This window comes from Euprymna scolopes, chromosome 12 (assembly GCF_053919585.1).
Source record: "Euprymna scolopes isolate OS-2025 chromosome 12, ASM5391958v1, whole genome shotgun sequence".
Lineage (NCBI taxonomy): Eukaryota > Metazoa > Mollusca > Cephalopoda > Sepiida > Sepiolidae > Euprymna > Euprymna scolopes.
The window spans coordinates 104943280-104965134 of NC_136493.1; the positions used below are offsets into that span (position 1 = coordinate 104943280).

General features: G+C 36.4%; 1 protein-coding gene across 1 annotated transcript; it reads right to left on the minus strand.

Annotated features, from left to right (window-relative positions):
- Window positions 1-278: 278 nt before the first annotated feature.
- Window positions 279-677, minus strand: LOC145291095 (uncharacterized). The gene has a single exon (XM_080136611.1). The coding sequence runs from the start codon at window positions 675-677 to the stop codon at window positions 279-281; it is 399 nt and encodes a 132-aa protein (XP_079992737.1).
- Between the last annotated feature and the right edge of the window lie 21178 nt (window positions 678-21855).

The window sequence follows — 21855 nt, forward strand, 5'->3', positions numbered from 1 at the left end:
TATGTATAATATATATATATATATATATATATATATATATATTATGCATAATTATATATATATATATATATATATATATATATATATATATATATATATATATTCGTCGTCGTCGGCTCCTACTCGTGTCCGGGCATTGGGCCCTGTCATCAGGTGGATTCGTGCCTATGTAATACATGGCTGTAAAGTGCGATTCACAGGGGAGGGGAAAGAGATAGGTTTACTCTCGCTTCCTTCTACTTCTTCTCCCAGCCTGTTCCCTCCTTTTCCTTTCCTCCTCAGTGTAAGCACTGCCTGGGTGTACAGCATTCCTCCACCTCCTCCTGTCCCTGGCAGCCTCTTCCCTTGAGGAGTGGTCGATGTAAATTGCTGGCAGAGTGCGCTTGAAGGTCCCATAGGACGAATATAATGGGTTGTTGCTGTTTTAGTATTTTGTCTTGCAGTTGCCTTACACAAAAAATCATGTCCACTGTCCCCCGGGAACGTCGAAACCCGCACTGGGTCGCCGGCAGGACATCCTTTGCGAGAATGAGCAGGCGGTCAAGGAGAATCCGAGTGAAAATCTTACTCGCGACGCTATGCAATGTTATATCCCAGTAGTTGTTACAATTCTCCCTGTCCCCCTTCTTGAAGAGGGTAATGATATTAGCATCACGAAACTCGCTCGGGAGAGTCATGGTTTCCCATATTTTTAGTATCAGGAGTATCAAAGGATTTCTCATCTCGGGACCACCGTAAGTGAGGAGCTCCCGCGGGATGTTATCGGGCTCTGGGGAGTTTACCGGGATTCATACGTTTCAGGGCCCTGTTGAAGTCCTGAATGGAGTGTGCGAGTGCCATCCACAGACGGGCAGGATGCTGTGGGGTAAGGCTCAAGAGATCATCTGGGGATCAAAATGGAGGTACTTAAAGTGACACCTCCATCTTTATAAGATGCCCTTACGGTCAGAAATGGTCGTGCTCTAATTTGTGTCCTTTAGGCTGACCACGTTGGTCAGCGAAGAGCTGGATCTCATCAGCTGTTCTCTGCCAATTTGGCAGTCTGCTACAGCTACCTTCTGAGCACGTTTTTTGGCAGCTGTAGGTTGGTTTTCTGAAGTTAGACGTGCTTGACTTTTTACTTCAATGAGAAGAGAGATGATGGCGTCATTCTCATCAAACCAGTCCTGCCTTTTCTTGGTCGTGTGAACAAGTACCGCCTCCGCGGCACGGGTCAGGGCGTTTCTTAGGGTGGTCAATTGGTGCTCTAGTGTCGCCTGACTCACGGGTTCTACGAGGTGTTGTTCTCAGACCTTCCTGGAATTCTGTACCAACTGTAGGTTGCGGAGTTTGCTACAGTCTGTTTGGTACGCTATTGGGTGCCATTTAGGTGGTCGAATGATCGTTATGCAAAGTCGTGAGATCAGGAGTATGTGGTCCGTGCAGCAGTCATTCTCCCCGGACATGGATCGCGTGATGTGGATCTGGGGTGTCTCCAGGTGGTCTTTGTCGTTTGGATAGCTGGAAGATGGTGTTGGTCACAACTAGCTGATGTATTGCACGTAGACCCAGTAGTAATTGACCATTGGCGTTACAGCTTCCAATGCAGTGGCGACCGATAATTCCCTCCCACAGGTTGTGGGCACTGCCTATTCGGGCGTTTATGTCGCCCTGCATAACAAGCTTGTCATTGACAGACATTGACTGGAAGGTGCGGTCAAGCTGGGTGTAGAAGGTAGCTTTGTCTTCATCGGTAGAGGTTAAAGTCGGGACGTAGACTAAAATGAGTGTAAGGTGTCTATCCCGCGTGATGGAGATGCGGTGAGTCATCAGGCGCTCAATGATTGCCTTGGGAACGAGGTTGTGTGGACTTCATCAGCTGGGAACGGGTGGCAAAGCTGAAAATCAAAAGGCAAGCAAAATCCGATCCCGCGTTTTGCCAAATCCTACCTTCTGAGGAGAAGGAAAGTATTTCTTCGCACCTCCACGGAATAACAAATATTTTGGGTCGGTGTATGCGCCTGTGTGTGTGGGGGTGGGGTGATATAACTGTTTTGCACTATTATGTTAAAAAAGATATACTATTGAAATAAATCTCCAACTAGGATGCCCAAAAGTTATAATCATATAAACAATAGGTTAAAACGGGTTAAATTAGTAAAACATTTCAAGAATATTTGCGCACGCTTCCTATAATTAAGTCATACTCTCTACTCGAAACTATGACATTTCTTTTAACTTCCAGCTATTTTTTTTAATTCTTAAATAGAACTTAGTCATTCATTTTCACATAAAGTATCATTTCGTATATTTTAAGGACGTTTACAAATTTATACTTTCCACAAACAAACTCATAGTTCTCACACACGCATACTTTCAAATATTGTACCGGCACATTGTTTTCTTGTATTGTTTGATAAAAAATCTTACAATATTGAGCCCGCTATTTTGTTTTTGTTTTTATATCTTCCTTACACTTTCTCTCTCGCTCAATCTTTCTCTCTTTCTGTATTGCTCTTTGTGTGTGTGTTTCTCTCTTTACACACACACACACACACACACACACACACACACACACACACATATATATATATATGCAGGTAGTAAAAAGAAACGGAATTACATAAATGCATGTATATATATATATATATATATATATATATATATATATATTTATATATATGCATATGTATAAACCGCGCCTATCGCTTTATTGCAGATACGAAACAATATCAATATTTCAGTAAATACACGTCACAACAAAATGAAAATTATATCAAACCACTACTTTAAGGTTTGTTATTTCCCAAACTGTCATTCAAATTCATGCGATATTTACGTAGTTATGAACTTTTATTCTTTATAGTTGAATATCCAATGCCCATCGCTTTATTGCAGGTTCTGAAACGCTTGTTTTAGTGCAAATACAATGTCTAATCATGCGAATCTTTTTGTTTTATTATATTTTTTTATGTCAAAGAATAATGAGAAAAAGCACATTTTAGGTGCGTAGCCTCAAATAAATAAATTATTTATCGACATATATATATATATATATATATATATATATACAGAGAGAGAGAGAGAGAAAGAGAGAGAGAGACGCACACACACACACACATATATATATATATATATATATATATATATATATATATATATATATATATATACCATTTTTTTATAACTTAAAACAAACTTTTTTTACCCGGAGAGCTCAATTGTTTGATCTTTAAAAGGAATTATTGTTTTAGCAATATTAACTATGCATCCTTTGTTGGATTACATCCTTCACAGAGCTTGTGACTCGAAAAATTACCGGTCTGCACACCTAAACTGCTTAAGGAGTAGATAGGCACTGTCTATCGCCGGGCTTCCATACTACTTCTTTGCCTATTAGACAGGCGTATATGTCGAACCACAGGAATTCGACAGAAACACTCAGTAGTCAATCTTGTTTCCTGACTAGGGAAATGAACGCCGATTTTCCCCTCTCCCTATTTAACTACTTTAACATGCCCGGATATCTCCTACTCTGACAGACATATGCACTAGCCTGGAGTGTATATTCGAAACACCCTCCCCCTGACTAGAGAAAGAACACTAGAATCGGACGATAAAGCCTTTATGTGCTTTAAACCTAGCATGCAACATAATATTAGTTACGTTTATTTTCTCTACCGCTCTCCCCCGACCCAGGACTGTACCCTAATAAACAAAGTCTCTGACTGCATAGATACAGCTCTTTCTTTCGACACTAGCGCACAAGTTCATGTATTTGGTGACTTCAATGCCCATCAGAGTAACTGGCCTGGATTCTCTAATTACACAGACGCAACTGCTACCACAACACATACCTTCTCGATAATTTCTGACCACAATTCCTGATGATTGTCTTACACACGCCGACAGCCCATTTGGGAATGCCGATCATGTAGTGAGAATAAATGAACTCACCCTAAACTCTCGAACCAAAATGGAAGAGTCATTGCTCAATACAACGAGATATTATAAAAAGGCCGACTGGGAAACCATCAGGGATCTTATTAGAGACGAAATATCTTTTCAGTTCCTGCTGAAAAGTGCGCACGAGACCACTGAATGGTTTAAAACAGTAATTGAAGCGCATGCCCCCACGCGGAAATTTTATAGCAAGCCCCACTCTCCCCAATGGTTTACTTCCACAGGTGCAGCGGCCATCGCGCAAAGGCAACACCCGTATCACAGATTTAACCGACATAAATCCAGTTCACACAGATAGAAGTATTTAGAAGCCAGAAGTAACTGTAAGAAAGAAATAGCGACAGCTAAGTAAGAATTTACTGAAACCACCTGAAAACGCATCGAAGCTCAGAAATTAGGAACCTGTGACTTCTGGAAAGTCTACAGTCGGTTTGCCTTCAACTCCACACTAGACCCTGCTAACAACCCTTGCCCAGACTTTCCTTTGCGGACAGACGGCACACTTGACGATCTGAAAATCATCCCTTTCTCAGGAGCATTGTATTATAAAAATCTTGACACTGCAATTTATGTAGACCTGATCTCATCCCAGCTGTATTATTAAAAAATGCTCAACCGAAGTAGCTCCAATCCTCTCCAACTTTAAAACAAATGCCTTAATGAACCTTGCTTCTGATTCTGTGGTACCAGTTTTCAAGAATCCTGGCAAAAGGACTGACCCAGCAAATTACCGCCTCATTAGCCTCCTCCCACTTTTTGCCAATATATTTGAGTCCATAATTAACCAAGCTCTAGTCCACCACCTTACAGATGTTAAACTTCTTACCGACCAACTATATGAATTTAGGCAAGCCCGTTCGACAGCAGACATTCTAACTGTTATCCCCGAGAGTATATAACATTCACTTGTCAAAGCAGGGGAGGCTAAAGCGGTCGCTCTAGATGTATCAAAGACTTTTGACAGGGTATTGCACGAACGTCTTCTCAGGAAAATTAGATCATACGGTATCACTAGATGAATACTTAACACAATTAAATCCTTCTTAAATAAGTGAAAAACCCAGGCTGTGCTTTATGACCGTACATCTAAACAATACGATATAAATGCGGAAGTGCATCAGGGGTCTATTCTTGGACCTCTATTATTCCTAATAATCATAAATGACCTCCCTGACAAAATTGTATGTGAGATTGGAATATATGCTGATGACACCACGTTCTATAACAGGCCTGCCAGGAAAACAAATGAAAACATATCTAAAGAAATGGATTAAACACTAGAGGATGGCTTCCAATCTCTAGTGGAATAGGGACAAAAATGGATTGTCACATTCACTGCTGCCATGATTACACTTGTTTCCTTCAATAACTACAAGAAACCTTCTAGAAATGGCCAAAGACTCTTTATCTGAAAGCATATATTTTAAACTCCTCGGCCTAACATTCACAGGAAACATGAGTTGGAACAATTACATTGAGAGCATTGCCAGGACCGCTGTGAAAACCGTTAGTTATCTCTACCGTGCTAGAAAGGTACTGACGCCTGAAAGTATCCTGTACCTCTATAAGGCCACCATTCGCCCATTTATGGAGGATTGTCGTCATATTTTGGGCCGGTGCATCTGCTACTAGTCTCTCACTCCAAGACAAGGTTCAAAAGAAAGTCGACAACCTAATAGGTCCTGAACTATCATCCAAGCTGCAGCCTCTGCCCCCTCGACTCAATGTAAACTCCCTATGCTGGTTTTACAAGTATGTTAACGGTGAATGTTCCGACAAGCTGCAAGCACTTGTACCCCCTCAACGTAAATACACCCTACAACCCCGACAAGCCGTAAAACCCCACGCCTTCACAGTAGAGATCCCTAAATGTAAGAGAACCTTTTACTCTAATAGTTTCTTCGAAGAACTGCTAGACTTTAGAAATCCCTGCAAGGTTCCTGCTTCCCCAACTATACTGACATACAGAAGTTCAAATGTAACGTGAACGGACATATTGCTGCCCAACTCCCCACCTAGTACCCCTGTATCATGTGACCCTAATAGTAAGCCCCTACATAAAAGTGGCAATGTGCCTTGTTAGGGGTGAAAATGTAATTAAAAAAACAAGTTGCTCTCGCCCCTCATATTTTTTTTTTAAATATTGCCAGAAATTTTCAATGGGGTTAACGTCTGAAGAACACGCTGGTCAGGTCATGAGTGTTTCTCCAAAGAAGTCCATAAATTCAAGGAAGGCTGCACTCACCCTAACAGAATTGGATGGTGAATGTTCATGCATAAGAGTCATCATTTTATTACATGTTTCTGTCAAAGAATAATGAGAAAAACATATCCAATGTGCTCAGTCTCAAATAAATTAATTATATTCGACATATATACCATTTTAAATAACTTTAAACAACATTTGCCCCCCCAGAGAACTCCATTGTTTTATCTCATAAAGAATGTATTGTTCTAGCAATATCAACTATGTTCTTCACAAAGCATATTCTAGTAAATTTCTCTTCTCCCTCATAAACTCATGTACTTAATATTGCCAGATATATTCAATGGGGTTACGGTCTGAAGAACACGGTCGGCATGTCATGTGAGATTCGCCGAAGAAGCACATAAAATCAAGGAAGGCTGCAATCGTTATAACAAAATGGAATGGGGCATTGGAGTGCATAAAAATAATCTGAAAAACGACGTGAAAATGGCAGCTACTATAGACATGGTGACAACTGTTTATCCAAAAATCCGTGTACGCATTGCTTTTAAACCTTGAACTCAAAATGGTCCAAGCAACGTATCCCCAATGATTCCCGTATAAAACATGATGCCTCAACCTCCTCGTTAGCAATGACCTCTTAAAAGGGTTGGAGTTCCGTTCGAGATCTAAATTTTGGCCCATCTATTTTGACCATCAAGTTTAGCACAGTCTAATCTGTAAGTAGTAAACGTTGGGAATCCATTTTCATGTAATTCTGTGCCCCAACTTTTCGTTTTTCCTTATGCTGTTTGCTCAATGGAAGCGTTAGAATAGTTTTGATGTTCCTTGCCAGGTCATTCAAAACATTACATCGGCCATGGCTGGATCTTTTAGGGAGTCCAGCGCTTGCAAAAAATAGGAGCTCTGGTGCTGTTTGTGTTTCGATTGATTCCCCAGGAATTTTCCGAATATCATGATGTGGAAGGTTTCTCCTGGTGCCCTTATCTTTTTTGAATTTGGTGCGAGGTTGTTCACAAATGAAGTGACAGTTCTTGGATCCTTTACCATCTCCATAGCTAAATTTTTGATGAACAACCCTTCTCCCCGTCCAGCAACAACCCATTCCTTTTTGATAATCGTAAATCTGACCTTTTTTGACCTTTTAAAAGGCCTCAATAAAGAGATGAACAGCATACATTACTTGAAAATAAAACAAATACCATGCATTTGTGAATACCGCGTGATATTGAATAAAAGTTTGGAAAATAAGTAACCTTTAAACATTCATTCCATGCTGCAATTTTCATTTTTCTTTGTGTGAAGTATATTTACTTAAATATCGATATTTTACTAATCTACACACACACACACACACATATATATATATATATATGTATATATATATACATATATATACATATATATATATATATATGCATATGTGTGTGTTTTCTTTAGTATATGTTATAATTAGAACCAAAATAATTGTAAGACTTGAACGCGGCGTGCCAGGTGTACCGTTGGAAATTCTATGCAAACCCCTAAATCTGAAATAGCTTTTTCCCGGTTAGAAAAATACTAAAGGAGTTCGAAAATATGCAGCTGAATATGTCGAAAATTATATAGATTGGATCGTTATAAAAAAAAAAAACTCAAGCCACATACAGTAGTTGGAGGAATAGAAAAAATGCGAATAATCTATTCTAATCTCACAAATTTAGAAACGTAATTTGACGCCTTTTCGATTAATATTTTTTTCTTTTTCTTTTTCTAATTTAAGTCATTTGTTTACTTCATCTTATTATCCTGTTGTTTAAAATCAATTTAATAAAATACATTTCCCTTTTAAACTTCTTACATTTTGTATGAGCAATCATCGACACTTTTCTCCTCCTATCCAGAACGCTAACAGAGTTTAAGCGATTGTTAAGAGTATTTGCTTGTGTTGATTGATGCATATCTCTAGTTTTTTTATGTTTTAGGTCAACTTTCCTATGTTTAGCTGTAGTTCCTTCAAAATGTGCTAGTTTTTGCTAAGCGCAGTAATAAAAACTAACAGCGAATATCGATGAGCCTTGCACAGATTATTCAGGTTATTGGCCTCTTCCCCTTGCCTGCTCGTTTTTCACATACAACTTTCTGATCTTTAAATTCAGAAATATAAATTAAATAGCGTATTAGCAACAATCAGATACGATGTCAGACTCATTTATCATATTTATTCTTTGATTATTAAAAATGTGCAGTATGGAAAATACTGCACGTCAGTGTGTTTGTTTAAATTCTATCAGTAAGAGTGTTTACTTAAAGACTAATGTATTTTTTATATTTCTGTTCTTGTATAGAGTGTCTCCATCCTCCTACATTCTCCAACATAAAAATGAACTTATAATTCCCTTTTAATGAGACGAATAAATTTGTATTTAGATTCACATTGTTTCTACAGCAGCTAATGGAGGGTGAATTTACTTCCGAATCTTAATAATTTAAAAAAAAATTATGTTGTTTTTTCATCTCGCATTTTTCAATTATTGATGATATTGGTACTATTCCGCAATCACTTCTCAGCTTATTATTCATTTTATCTTAAACACGCAATATTTAGATATCAATATTATTATTATGGTACTGTTATAAAGATGCACCGTACGGTCAACAAGTTTAGTCAACAAAGTAAAGTAGCGAACAGTTGTTGACAAATGGTTTTGTTTATATGTTAATGAAATGTACAAAGCCACGCATGAACATGGCATTTCGAAAAGAAACTGAAACATGTTACTGTTCGTTTTGCTACAGACGGGAGAAATCGTATTATGATTCTTAGATGTGTGTGCGGATTTCGTAAAGGATTGTAAAGCAGATCGAATGAGATCGAATTATTCGTGCAGGCTATTTTAGATTACGTTACGAAAATGTCCTCTAGATAAGCCAGTATCTATTTCTATCGGCACTTTGTAACTAACCAAGATGACCAAAATGGAGCGCACTAAGGTAAATGCTCTTAATAAAAATTCAATATCCATGTAACTTAAATAAAAGTGAATATTATATGGTCGAACACTATATATATATATATATATATATATATATATATATATATACATACATACAAGCAAAAGTACCCGTCGTTGACTGGGTTCAAAAACAGCCTACAGAAAATGGACTCTGATTTATGATAGGTTACGAAAAGGAAGGGATGTATATTTTGGTTGCATTTGGGTGTATCAAAACCAAAGCAAACTATGAGGAAACTAAAATTAATGTAGATACACCTTCTATCATTATATGTGATCAGTTTTTTCCTTGTGAAAGTTTGGCGAGGGGGGCAGTCCAACACTTTCCATGAAAACAACGATACAGCAGTGACAAACTCGCAACATCTCTTCTGTGAGATAAAGGTTGCAGTGAAGAGAAAAGGGCATCTCCTACGAGGCTACGTAGTCTATTTTGAACTCTATCAAGGCAGGGCAAGTCCTTTCTAGAAGCTCCTGCCCAGATGTTGCAACAGTATGCCATCCTTGGACGCACCTGGCTCTTATATAGATAGACAATTGCATCAGCAGTGAGATATCTACTGGATAGATAGAAGAATCACACCATTTACCATCGGCCTTGGCAATAGATTTGCTGTACGAGTTCCATTTAAGATCAGGAGTAAAGGTGAAACCCAGAAGCTTGTCAAAACTTAACGCATACTCAAGACGAGAGCCATTCATTTAAGTTGATGCCAGATGTTGATCAGAACTTTGATGATGTAAAGAGAGAAGCTTGGTTTTAGATGCATTAAAAGTAACCAGCCACTCCTTTCCCCAATTGTACCACGTGCTCAAGATCAGAGGAGAGAAAATCGAGAAAACTTGGTCGTTTACTCTCTTAGATATGCTACCATAAATGGTAGTGTCATCAGCACAAATGTCTACAAATTATGTAAGGATATGATTTGGAAGATCATTAATTTCTATCAGGAAAAGAGTTGTGCACAGGATGGACCCCTGATGGACTCCAGCATTAATACTGTGAGATTCTGATTTTTGCCCCTCAACTACTACACTTATTTAATTAAATTTCTTATTAAAGAAATGATTTAATAATTGAGAAGACATTTCCAGTTATACCATAGCTAGAGATTTTGGGAAGTAAACCTTTATGCCAAACCCTATCGAAGGGATTATATATGTCAAGAATAGTTGCCCTTGAAAGTTTCCTCCGTCGAGAGATTCGCTAATCCCATGAGATAAATTTGTAACCACATCTGCTGTAGATCTAGCAGAACGGAAACTATATTGTGTGTCACTAAGAAGGTTATTTTTGCTGAGATGGTTGGTTACTTTTGTATTTAACAAAGATTCCAGCAGAATTAATTAATTTCTTGTTTTTTACATAACCTCAACATAACATTCAATCTAGAATATGCGTTAAGCTTATCAATTTAACTTTCAAATGTATTATTCTATAATCGGGTGTATATAACATGTTCATATATGGTATATATGAGCCAGTCTATTTAATGTGAGAGTACATAAACGGTGGCTGACGTGTCTCTAATAAGTTTTACATATATAGTTGGTTGGGCTTGATGTGCAATGAAAATCCTTAAGATGTAGGATGTATATAGCATGTATGACAGGACATTCTACAAGGGTTAATGATAGGCACTAAAAACAGTTGTCTAAGTGTATAACACCGCCCAAAATGGAAAATACTTTCTCCATCTCTGTTTTATTTTTACGTTCTTATACAAGCTGTAAGTAAATATATCCCGGAGAAAACAGAATCTCGCTTAAAAAAAAAAAAACGTCATTCTATATGTTTAATCATTAGCAAGTTCAACGCTATAGTAATATCTACAATTTGCCTTACATTAACCAGACAGAGTTGTCGGGAGTTCCGTGTCATTAAATTCTATTCACCAGCTCATCTTATCTCAAAAGTATCTCCAAAACTCTGATTGTAAACTCTTAATCTTATGTGTGCAGAAACATTTTACTGAATGAGAAATGAAGTTATCACTCTGGAAGCACGCGTGATATCTGTCACGTATTATTGATTATTTATGAACTAATAAATACTAACATTTAAGAATTATGTATATATCTGATGAATATTCCTTGAACCTACCACGGTAATCTTAGATTGTACAACACACGTGCAGGTTACTCAGTGTTGCCCCTGAACTAAAACCAAAAAGGAATATTGGTAAAAAATAGTTGCATATTTTAAAAAGGGAGATAGCAAAAATAAAATTACGAGGTCCCGCTTGAAAGATACAGTATTTTTCCATCAGGCATTTAAAATTGTGTGCAGACGCTTGAAAATCACCATAATATTTTATACATATCATAAGATAACTTGCAATTTTTTTTATTCATAATGAGGTAGCTTTTTATTTGCTGTGCACCGCAACAAAATGTGACACAAGTCCGAAAGGTGCAGAACAGGCGAGCTCCCCTAAAGAAACGGCACTCCAGTCTCAAACAAATTTCCTGGGCACCTCCGTCGGCATTCCTCAGAAGGGATGTCTCATGCTACGAGCAATTAACTTGCTCCACCGGAAATCTCGATGGCAAGGCCTGGGAGGGTGGACCTCCTAAGTATTACCCAGGCGGTACACCTCAGTCCGACAGGTGTTTGGCCGATTACCTCCCCCTCGCCTGTCGGGCTGAGGGTCAATAACGACTCCTTGACGAGTACGACTACCCTGTCTCCCTGCAGCCGAAGACGCTAGGAGACACATCCCATCATCCAAGATGAATGAGGGGGTAGAGATTTATTTGCTGCCCATCCCATCAAAATATGGCACAGAGCTGGAAAGTGGGGATCCAGCAGGCTCCCTTAAGGAGGGACACTCCTGCAATTGTAAAAATTGCACGATTAGCCCGTCGGAATTTCCCGGTCGGAGCTCCTCAGGCAGTAAGCAATGAAGTTACTCCACCGGAAAGCCCGATGGCAAGACCTGGGAGGGTGAACCTCCTAGGTATTACCCAGGCGGTGTACCTCAGTCCGATCGGTGCTGGGCTGGTTCCCGACCCCTCACCTATCGGGATGAGTGTCAAGAACGGATCCTTGATGAGTACTTTTACCCTGTCTCCCTGCAGCTGAAGTCGATAGGAGACACATCCCATCATCCAAAATTAATGATAGTGCAGTTATTTATTTGCTGCCCACTCCAGCAAAATGTGGCACAAGCCCGGAAGATGGAGACAATGCGCTAAAAAAGGGCACTCCTTCCTCAACAAAAATTGCCTGGGCACCCTCGTCGGCATTACTTGTTAGGGCGCCTCAGACGACAAACAGCTAACTTGCCCCACCGGAAAGCCCGAATGCAAAGTCTGGGAGGATTGACCCAAGCGGTGTACCTCAGTCCGATAGGTTACCGGTCCCTCACCTGTCGGGCTGAGTGTCAAGAACAAATACTTGACGAGTACGACTAACCTGTCCCCCTCCAGCCGAAGCCGCGAGGAGACACATCCCATCATCCAAGATTCTATTTATAAACAATTCTGCTAGGAACTGACGAATGTAATTAATTCACGTTCTGCTACCACCCAATCAGAAATCAGAATTGCTCCATAAATATTAAACCTTTTCTGTAGCAATTTCGCATGTTTTTTTTCCGTCTCGACACGGTAAGAATCGTTTGCTCTGTGGAACTGTCTACAGCAAAACAGTCACCTCTTACGACTTGGTTAGAACAACGAACCATCGGAAACTGTTCTGAAACGAAACATGGTTGACACTTCTAAAGGTTATGCGCCCAGCGTGCGTCTTTAATTTCGATAGATCCGAATCAAAATTCGAATTCTGGCAAGTTAAATTTCTAGGATATCTACGAATCCAAAAGCTACGCAAAGTACTACAAACACAACCTAAGAACAGAAACGACCGCGACTTCATTGAAAAGAACATTACTGTCTTTGCAGAATTAATACAGTGTTTAGATAACCGAAGTCTATCACTAGTCATGATAGAATCCCTGGACGATAGCTGCAAAGCATTACATATATCGAGAGAGCATTATTTATCGAAAGGGAAACCCCAAATTATTTTTTATATACTGACCTAACTTCTCTAAAACGATTGGAAGGCGAAACTACTACGAATTATATTATAAGAGACGAAACGACTGCAACTCCTTTAAAAATGGCTGGTGAAGTTAGAAATGGCAGTCTGTTAATTTCCATGGTACTTAAGGGATTACCGAGTGATTCCATGCCATTTACCACCGTAATAACCCAGAAAGAAAAAAACCCATGACTTTTAGCCAATTCAAGGAAGCACTTGGAAGTTACGAGAAAACTGAAAAAATGATCACAGAAAAAAACGAATCTACAAATATCATGAAAATTAAAAATATACACATAAAAACACAGACATTAAATTATACCCATGTCAGGAATAAAAACCGACACTTTGCCAAAAACAAATTATCTCCTAAGAAAAGTACAACCATTATTTGCTATAATTGTGAACGACAAAATCACAAGAGTTTCCAATGTAGATACAGGAATCAAAATGTCGAATCTATTTAAAATGTGGAGAACTCTGTTTCGTATACGTTTAATGCTTCAAAAAACAATAATAATTTTCTTGTCGATTTTGATGCCACGGCACATGTGATTACAAAGCAATGGGATTTTATCAATTTTGATCCCAACTCTTAGCCACACAATCATTTTGTAGAACGAGCTGACCGGAGTTCAGTTAATGATATCGCTTTGAAAAGAGTCAATGCTAAAATCTCGCTTAAGAACAATAAGGGTGAACTATGTTTCTGTATTCTAGAAAACGCTCTTCTAATCCCAAAATGTAAACAAAATATATTTTCTGTACAAACTGCCACTAAACAAGGTGCAAATATAAACTTTAGCCGCAATAAATCAAAACTGGTGTACCCGAATGGAACTGTATTCGACAATAAAGAAAATGGAAGACTATATTATTTAAATAGCGTAGTCCCATCAAACACCGCCTGCTATAATCTACAGACATGACATAAAATTCCTGGACATTGCAATATTCCTGGTATAAAAAAATTGCCGACTGTAGTTGATGGAATGAAAATACAAACATAAAAATACTTCAACTGCGACGTCTGTGTGAAAGGAAAAATGGCAAAATATCAAAGCAAGATACCAGACAAGAAGGCCAAAAAAAATCATATCAATGTTGCATTGTGACGTGAACGGTCCCGTGGAACCGATGGCCAGAGAACATTATAGATATGTGTTGAATTTCGTAGATGGTCATTCAGGTTTAATAACGGTTTAATTTTTAAAGAACAAATCTTATACCCTGCTAGCAACTAAAAAATATTTAGCCGACATGCCTCCCTACGGTGAATTAAAGTGTATGCTCTCTGACAACTGTACGGATTTCACCAATAAAAACTTTGAATATTTACTAATTAACCATCATATAAAGCATGAAAAAAGCAGCTCCTCGATCGACACACCAAAACAGGACTGCTGAAAGAGCGTGGAGACACTTTTTGTAAATGCAAGGTGCCTACTCATTGAATCAAAACTCCGCAAACACCTCTGGAGGTACGCACATGGCGGCAACCTATATATACACAACAGGTTCTTTTACAAAACACTATCTAAAACTCCATATGAATTCTTCTGTGGAACAAATCCAAATTTGAGCAGAATGCATATATTAGATTCAACTTGCTTCGCATATATAGATAAAAAGAGTAAATTGAATATTAACGCCGACAGAGATATATTTCTTGCATACGATAAAACAGTCCAGCCAATTTGATATTTTTTCCAGAGAAAAATAAAATAAACAGAATTCGATATGCAAAATTAACAGCAACGTTTAATTTTAAAGACGAACACCCGTTATATGAAGATGATAAAATTATATTTCCTCAAATTATTAAAACAAACGAAGACATTTAAATGACGGAGACAAGAGTTCCATGATGATGATGATGATGATGATGATGATGATGATGATGATGATGAAGTCGAAATATATCCCAAAAGAAATAAAAGGCGACAGATTTTTGGTGGTCGACAATATAAAACATGATCAAATTGACTATTGCTATTCAATGGAAAAGGCGCTAAAATGATTTAACGAAGCAATTAATTCACAACATTGTGATGAATAGAAAATTGCCATGAAAAAAGAAATAGATGGTTTAACCGAAAATGATACCTATACGGTAGTGCCTCTCTCAAAATATAAACATGTTATTTCTACAAGATGGGTCTTTACAAAAAAGACTACAGCATCAGACGTAGAACAGTAAAACGCCAGATTTGTTGCTAAAGGATACTCTCAGATTTACCTTATAGGATATGTTTCTACGTTTTCACCGACCAAAAACCTAATGACAATCAAAAGTTTACTTAAAATCGCATGGCAATATGACTTAAACATACATAACATGGACGTAAAAATGCATATTTGAATGCCCCAATAGACTGTGAAATTTATATTATCCCTCCAGAGGGATATATAATGAAAAATAAAAATAGCGTGTGGCGACTTAACAAATCATTATATGGTCTAAAGCAGGGTGCTTAATGTCGGAATACAGTATTTCATGATTATATTATTAAACAACAATTTAGACGCTGCGCTGCAGACCCCTGTTTATATACCTTACACAAGGATGATAAACTACTGATTTTGGGTTTGTGGGTCGATGATATTTTTATCGCATCAAATTGTTGCATAATGCTGACCGATGTAAAGACCAAATTAAGTAAATCATTCAAAATGACAAAACTTGGCAAAATATCCTGGTTTTTGGGGATAGAATTTACTCAAACAAAGAACTTATTACGATGAAATCGAGATACATCGACAAAATACTATTAAAATTTGGAATGCGAGAATGCAAAAAAATGTTCTACACCGGTCGAAAATGATATTAATAAAAATATACATTCAGAATCTGCAATAATAAATGATAAATTATACCGGGAAATTATAGGTAGTAATGTGTATTTAATGACTGCCACCAGACCCGCCATATGCTAAACAGTAACAAAACTGTCACAAAAATTATTACGACCGACAATGAAGGATTTAAATGAGCTAAACAAGTCCTTCGCTATTTAAAAGTAACTAAGGACCAGACATTAGTATCTAGAAAATCAAAAAATCCCCTAAAATTAGATAGATTTTCGGATTCAGATTGGCGAAACGACGAAGATTGATAAAGCATATCTGGATATTATTTCAGCAATTTAGAAAATCGACCTATTTCATGGAAATCTAAAAAGAAACAGATTGTGTGTGTCTCTTTCTCTCTCTCTCTCTCTCTCTCTCTCTCTCTCTCTCTCTCTCTCTCTACGTGTAAAGCAGAATATATCGCGGTCACACACACGACCCAGGAAGCACTTTACCTTAAAAATATATTAAAGACTATTTAAGAGCCAGAATTAACAAAAAGTCCCGTAGTAATTAATTGTGATAATCAAGTCAGTATAGTCTTACCACAGACCACGATAATAAACCAAAGATATTAACATATAAATATAAAATACCATTTCATAAAAAAAACAGGTGAAAAGGAATCCATTAGTTTTAATTGCATATCAACAGAACAAAATATCGATGATGTATTCAGGAAACCCGCAACAAGAATAAAGTTACAGCGTTTTTCTGAAAACTTGTTGGGGGGTTTTACTGAATAATTTTTCACGGACCTGAATGTATGTATATAAGTATCTATATATCAAAAACCTGTATGCATTTATATAAATTTCTATATATAAAAAAACAAACAAAAAAACTTGTCCTGGACAAGACGTTAAACTGTATCCATTTTGCTTGTATGAACACTTTGCCCTACTAATGCGTAACTAATACTTTTGCTGAAATAAAAAAAATAAAAGTAACTTTTTTTAAAAACCTTTTCTTTGTAAATTTCCTTTTGACAAATAGTTGTTTTGCATATTTTTTTAAAATATTTTCTGTGCGATTTATCTTTTCCACAAATACTTTTTTCATGCTTATTTTAAGGCGCGCATAAATTAGAATTGACTTATATTTTTTGTGCTCATAGTTTTCTTTATTATTTTTCAAAAATTTCCTATATTTGCATTGTTTTAATTAACAAAAAACCCTCTCATTAAACGGGTACATATTGCATGTATACTTAATTTATGTATTTTATTCATATGTGTTCGTTTTTGAACAAAACTGCATAATCAGATTTTAAAATGGTTTCTTTTTCAAATACCCACCACAATTTTAAGTTAAAAAAGCGTTCCGTTTATTTTATTTTTCTCTTCTGTACAAATATTTGTTTGACATTTAAACTTAATTAAAAATGGCGTCTTTTTACAGGCTAAAGTTTTAAGATCCAAATTTTTTTTTTATTTTTTATGTATAATTGAATATAAAAATGTTGCAATAGAGTTTATCATAATGGGGTATAAACCCACACAGTAGGTTGCTTATATTTATAAACGATGGTGCTAGGAACTGAGTAATCGAATTAATTAACGTTCTGCTACCAACCAATCAGAAACCTGAATTGTTCCATAAATATTACACCTTTTCTTTAGCAATTTCGCATGTTGTTTTTTCGTCTCGACCCGGTAAGCATCTTTTGCTCTGTAGAACTATCTACTGCAAAATGTCACCTCTCAGGACTTGTATGGAACAACGCACCATCGGAAACTGTTCTGAAATCAAACATGATTTACTCTTCTAGATCAGTATGCTTTTTTCAACAGTTACAGCAAGAATAGCAATACATGCTACTAACGCCTGATTGTCACAGCTGGTGAGTTTTATATTGCAATTAAGACGAACGAAATTTACAGGAAGAATATGCAACACAATTCTGTTTTAAATTTTGAAGAAAAGCCACAGAATGGCACGGATTGCTTACAACTGTTTTCAATTATCTTGTATTAAACGAGCGTCATATTTTACGTGGCATACAAGATTTATAGGAAACAATCAATCTGGGAGGGATGATTAAATTGTGGGGGCGTGAGTAAGTCAAAATACAAAAAAGGATCGTCCAAGGAATAAAGTTCATTGATAAAACCGGTATGTATATATATATATATATATATATATATATATATATATATATATATATATATATATATATATATATATATATATATATATATATACCGGTTTTATCAATGAACTTTATTCCTTGGACGATCCTTTTTTGTATTTTGACTTACTCACACCCCCACAATTTAATCATCCCTCCCAGTTTGATTGTTTCCTATAAATCTTGTATGCCACGTAAAATATATATATATATATATATATATATATATATATATATATATATATATATACATAGAAAGACCACACACAAAAACGACTATATTCATTACTACTTATATATATATATATATATATATATATATATATATATATATATATATATATATATTATGACATCCCCTTTGTTACATTGTAAGGGCTGCCCCCTTTTCATGTAAGTATAAAAATAGAGATATTTAGTTAAAATGAAAATGAAATAGCAATAGACGAAATTCGAACCTCGTAATTTAGGTTTAGAGATAGATTACGTGTGAGAATTAGAAAATGGAATGTAAAACAGCTTAGTTTCAAGAAAAGAATGTGCACTGTCAATTCTGTTATGAAAATTCAATTGAAACAATACAGCTACAAGATAATTTAATAAACATATTTTTAACATATTGGAACTATAGGTTACTGAGTATAGGTTAAAATTCCTTTTGTAAAAAAAAAAGAAAAGTTTAGGACACGTATGTCCAGAACACGTGTGTATGACGTCATGGAAAATAGAAAGTTCTAGAGATAGAAAAACTTTAGAGAAAAGAAAGGAGAAACTGGGAGAAACTCACAGGGAATTTGAGAGAGACAGACGACAGTCCAGTTTCGAATTCGAACGTCTAGAAGCGAAGAGGTCACTATGAAGCTTAATATGTGAAGCTTTGAATTCTTGATGAGAAAACCACGGCCGGTCGTGAGAAGAAATAAACCCATCATGTGTTTTGATAAAGCTCGTCTTTGTGTTGTCATTCTACTTAAAAGTTAAATTGAGAATTGTATTATATGTATTGTATATCTGTGTTTTAAAATGTCTTAACATACACATCTTACATACACGTCTCGACATCTCATATCGACAATGTGAACTACTACATCTCATATCCAGACTAAGACTGCCTGAATACTCCTCACTGAAAGAGCTTCCATCTACACATCTAAGAATGAACATTTAAAAATAAATATAAATCGCGTCATAAAACAACAATCTCTAAGTCAACAACATCTCTCTCTCTCTCTCTCTCCCTCTCTCTCTCTCTCTCCTGCACTGAATATTCCCGAAAGGATGAAACACTAGTGTTTGTAGGTATTTAATTATTATAGTAAAAAATAATTATATATATATATATATATATATATATATATATATATATATATATATATATATATATATAATGATTGCACAGTATTATGTCAGTGTTGGAACTGTTCACCATATTATTCCCGAGAAACTAAAAATTCGGAAGGTTTGCACGAAGACTGTACTAAAGGTGCTCAGAGAATATCAAATGCTATCAAGGATGTTCACTCTCCCAAAGTCCATGCATTGCTCCTCTTGACTTTAGCTTATTCTCTAAGCTCAAAGAAACCCTCAGAGTCATTCATTTTGAGATAATTTAGGAAGTGAAAGAGGTTGTGACAGAGGCCATTAACACGACTACACAAAAGACTTCGATGTGCCCTTCCAGAGATGAACGGTACTTCAATGACACTAATACGAGAGGAGATTACTCCGAAGGAGTTTAGTGTTTTCCGTGCATACTATCAATATAATGTCCATAGAAACAAATATGAAAACTTATTTAATGCAACTTGTACATTTTCAAACGCAATGTTGGCTAAATACCATGAGCATACTTCTTGTGGGCAACACAAGTCCGGGTACGATATATTATGGAGAAGATATTAGGGGCTTCGAAAATTGTGGACTTACCATCAGCGTAAGAAAACATATATTTTGTATTCCTCCCCTTCAGAAAGCCATATAATGAAGGAAACATATAGTTTTTTTTTTAGTTTTTTTTACAAATAAGTCACAACTTTTTTAGGTCCAGAGGATTCTGAAGAATAAGGAATAATGAGTACCGTAGTCAATGGGAAAATATAGTAATTGTTAGTTATGGAAAATTGGTAAATTAGATTACTTAATAGGATGAGTCATCAAGAACTTGCTAACGTTGGATTGAAAACAATCATTTGTTAGAATTTAAATTCTCGGACATGTTTTATGTCTGGGTAGTACGCTTTTAGTACGGACTGTAGGATCGATGCTGAGATAAATCACACAATGGTCAACGCTAGTTCTGAATTTGTGCAAACTAGAGAACCGTGTGTGGTCTTATTGGGAAATCACATCAGAAACACAGGTACATGTTTACGAAGCAGGCGTTATCACTACGTATTTATATTGCTCAGAGTCTTAGACACCATATTGATATCATCTCAGGTAATTGGAAAGGTTTTATCAAACTTGTATTTTGAGAATACTGTATATTAACTAGAGGAATCTTACACCTGGCAATTCAATATTTTATATAGAAATAAACCCCGATTAAAATCAAACTCCATAGAGTAGACACCTAAGATGAAGGTCAAAGAACTTAATAAACTAATGTTTCATGATAACAGAGGTAGTGGTAAAACAACAACATAAATCATTAAAAGAAGGTAAAGTATTCCCTAAAAAACAACTTGAAGGTACCTGATGTGAATGTACATGAACGTCAAGCGAAAGATCGATCACCGTGGAAAAAATCTCATTAGAGAAATTGATATACATTTTGATGAACAGTGTGTAGTTCTTCCGATCTAAAAACGTATTTTAAGAAACCAGGGTGATTAATATGTGAGAGAAATGACAACGGGAGATAAAGTGCAATGCATGTGGAAGATGCTTTTTGTTAAAACTGATTTTGTAAATAGTCTAAGATTACACACACAAAGACTGCAACGGCAGTCTTATAAAGAGGCTTATGCAGCAGATCCAGCAAGGCTAAGTTGTAATATTTGTGGGTTAATACACAAATATATAATGGATAGACAGGAAATTCGAGGATACACAATGTTCTCATGCTACCAGCTTTCCAACGATAATTTGTTAAAAGGCACCTACATGCACACAGCTAGGAGTATAGATTAAAGCTGATATTCTAACTGGTACACTGCAAGGAAATGAGCAAAATATTGTAAGTTTTCGATATGAATTGCGAAATGTGTTAAAGCAAAAAAAGATTAAAAATGCAAAAATGCAGTAAAACAATTTAGTGCTAAAGAAAATCTGCTGCAACTGTGAATTTGATTTCTGTATCCGTCCTATGGAAAAAAAGTGATATGTGCTGAATAGTCATTTTTAGATGACCAAAGATCAAAACGAGAAATGGGCATAGGGACAGTTGACAAGGAGGCTAGTGAATTTTTAAGAAAAAAAATTCGAAATGAAAAACGAGAGCAGTATTACAATAAAGTTGCCATACTGGATGAAGGCCCTTTAACAAGTTCAGGTCACATTAGTAATTCTGACAATTCTTACTCGGATTCTTTTTCTGAGGACATTTATGAAGAGGAAGAATCATATTGAGCATCTAAAAATATTATATCACTTCCTACTTTGGCTAGAGAATGTGACAGATATGGGGTTTCAAATGCAGTTGGTGCTGTCATTGCCACAGTTACTCCTACTGATTATG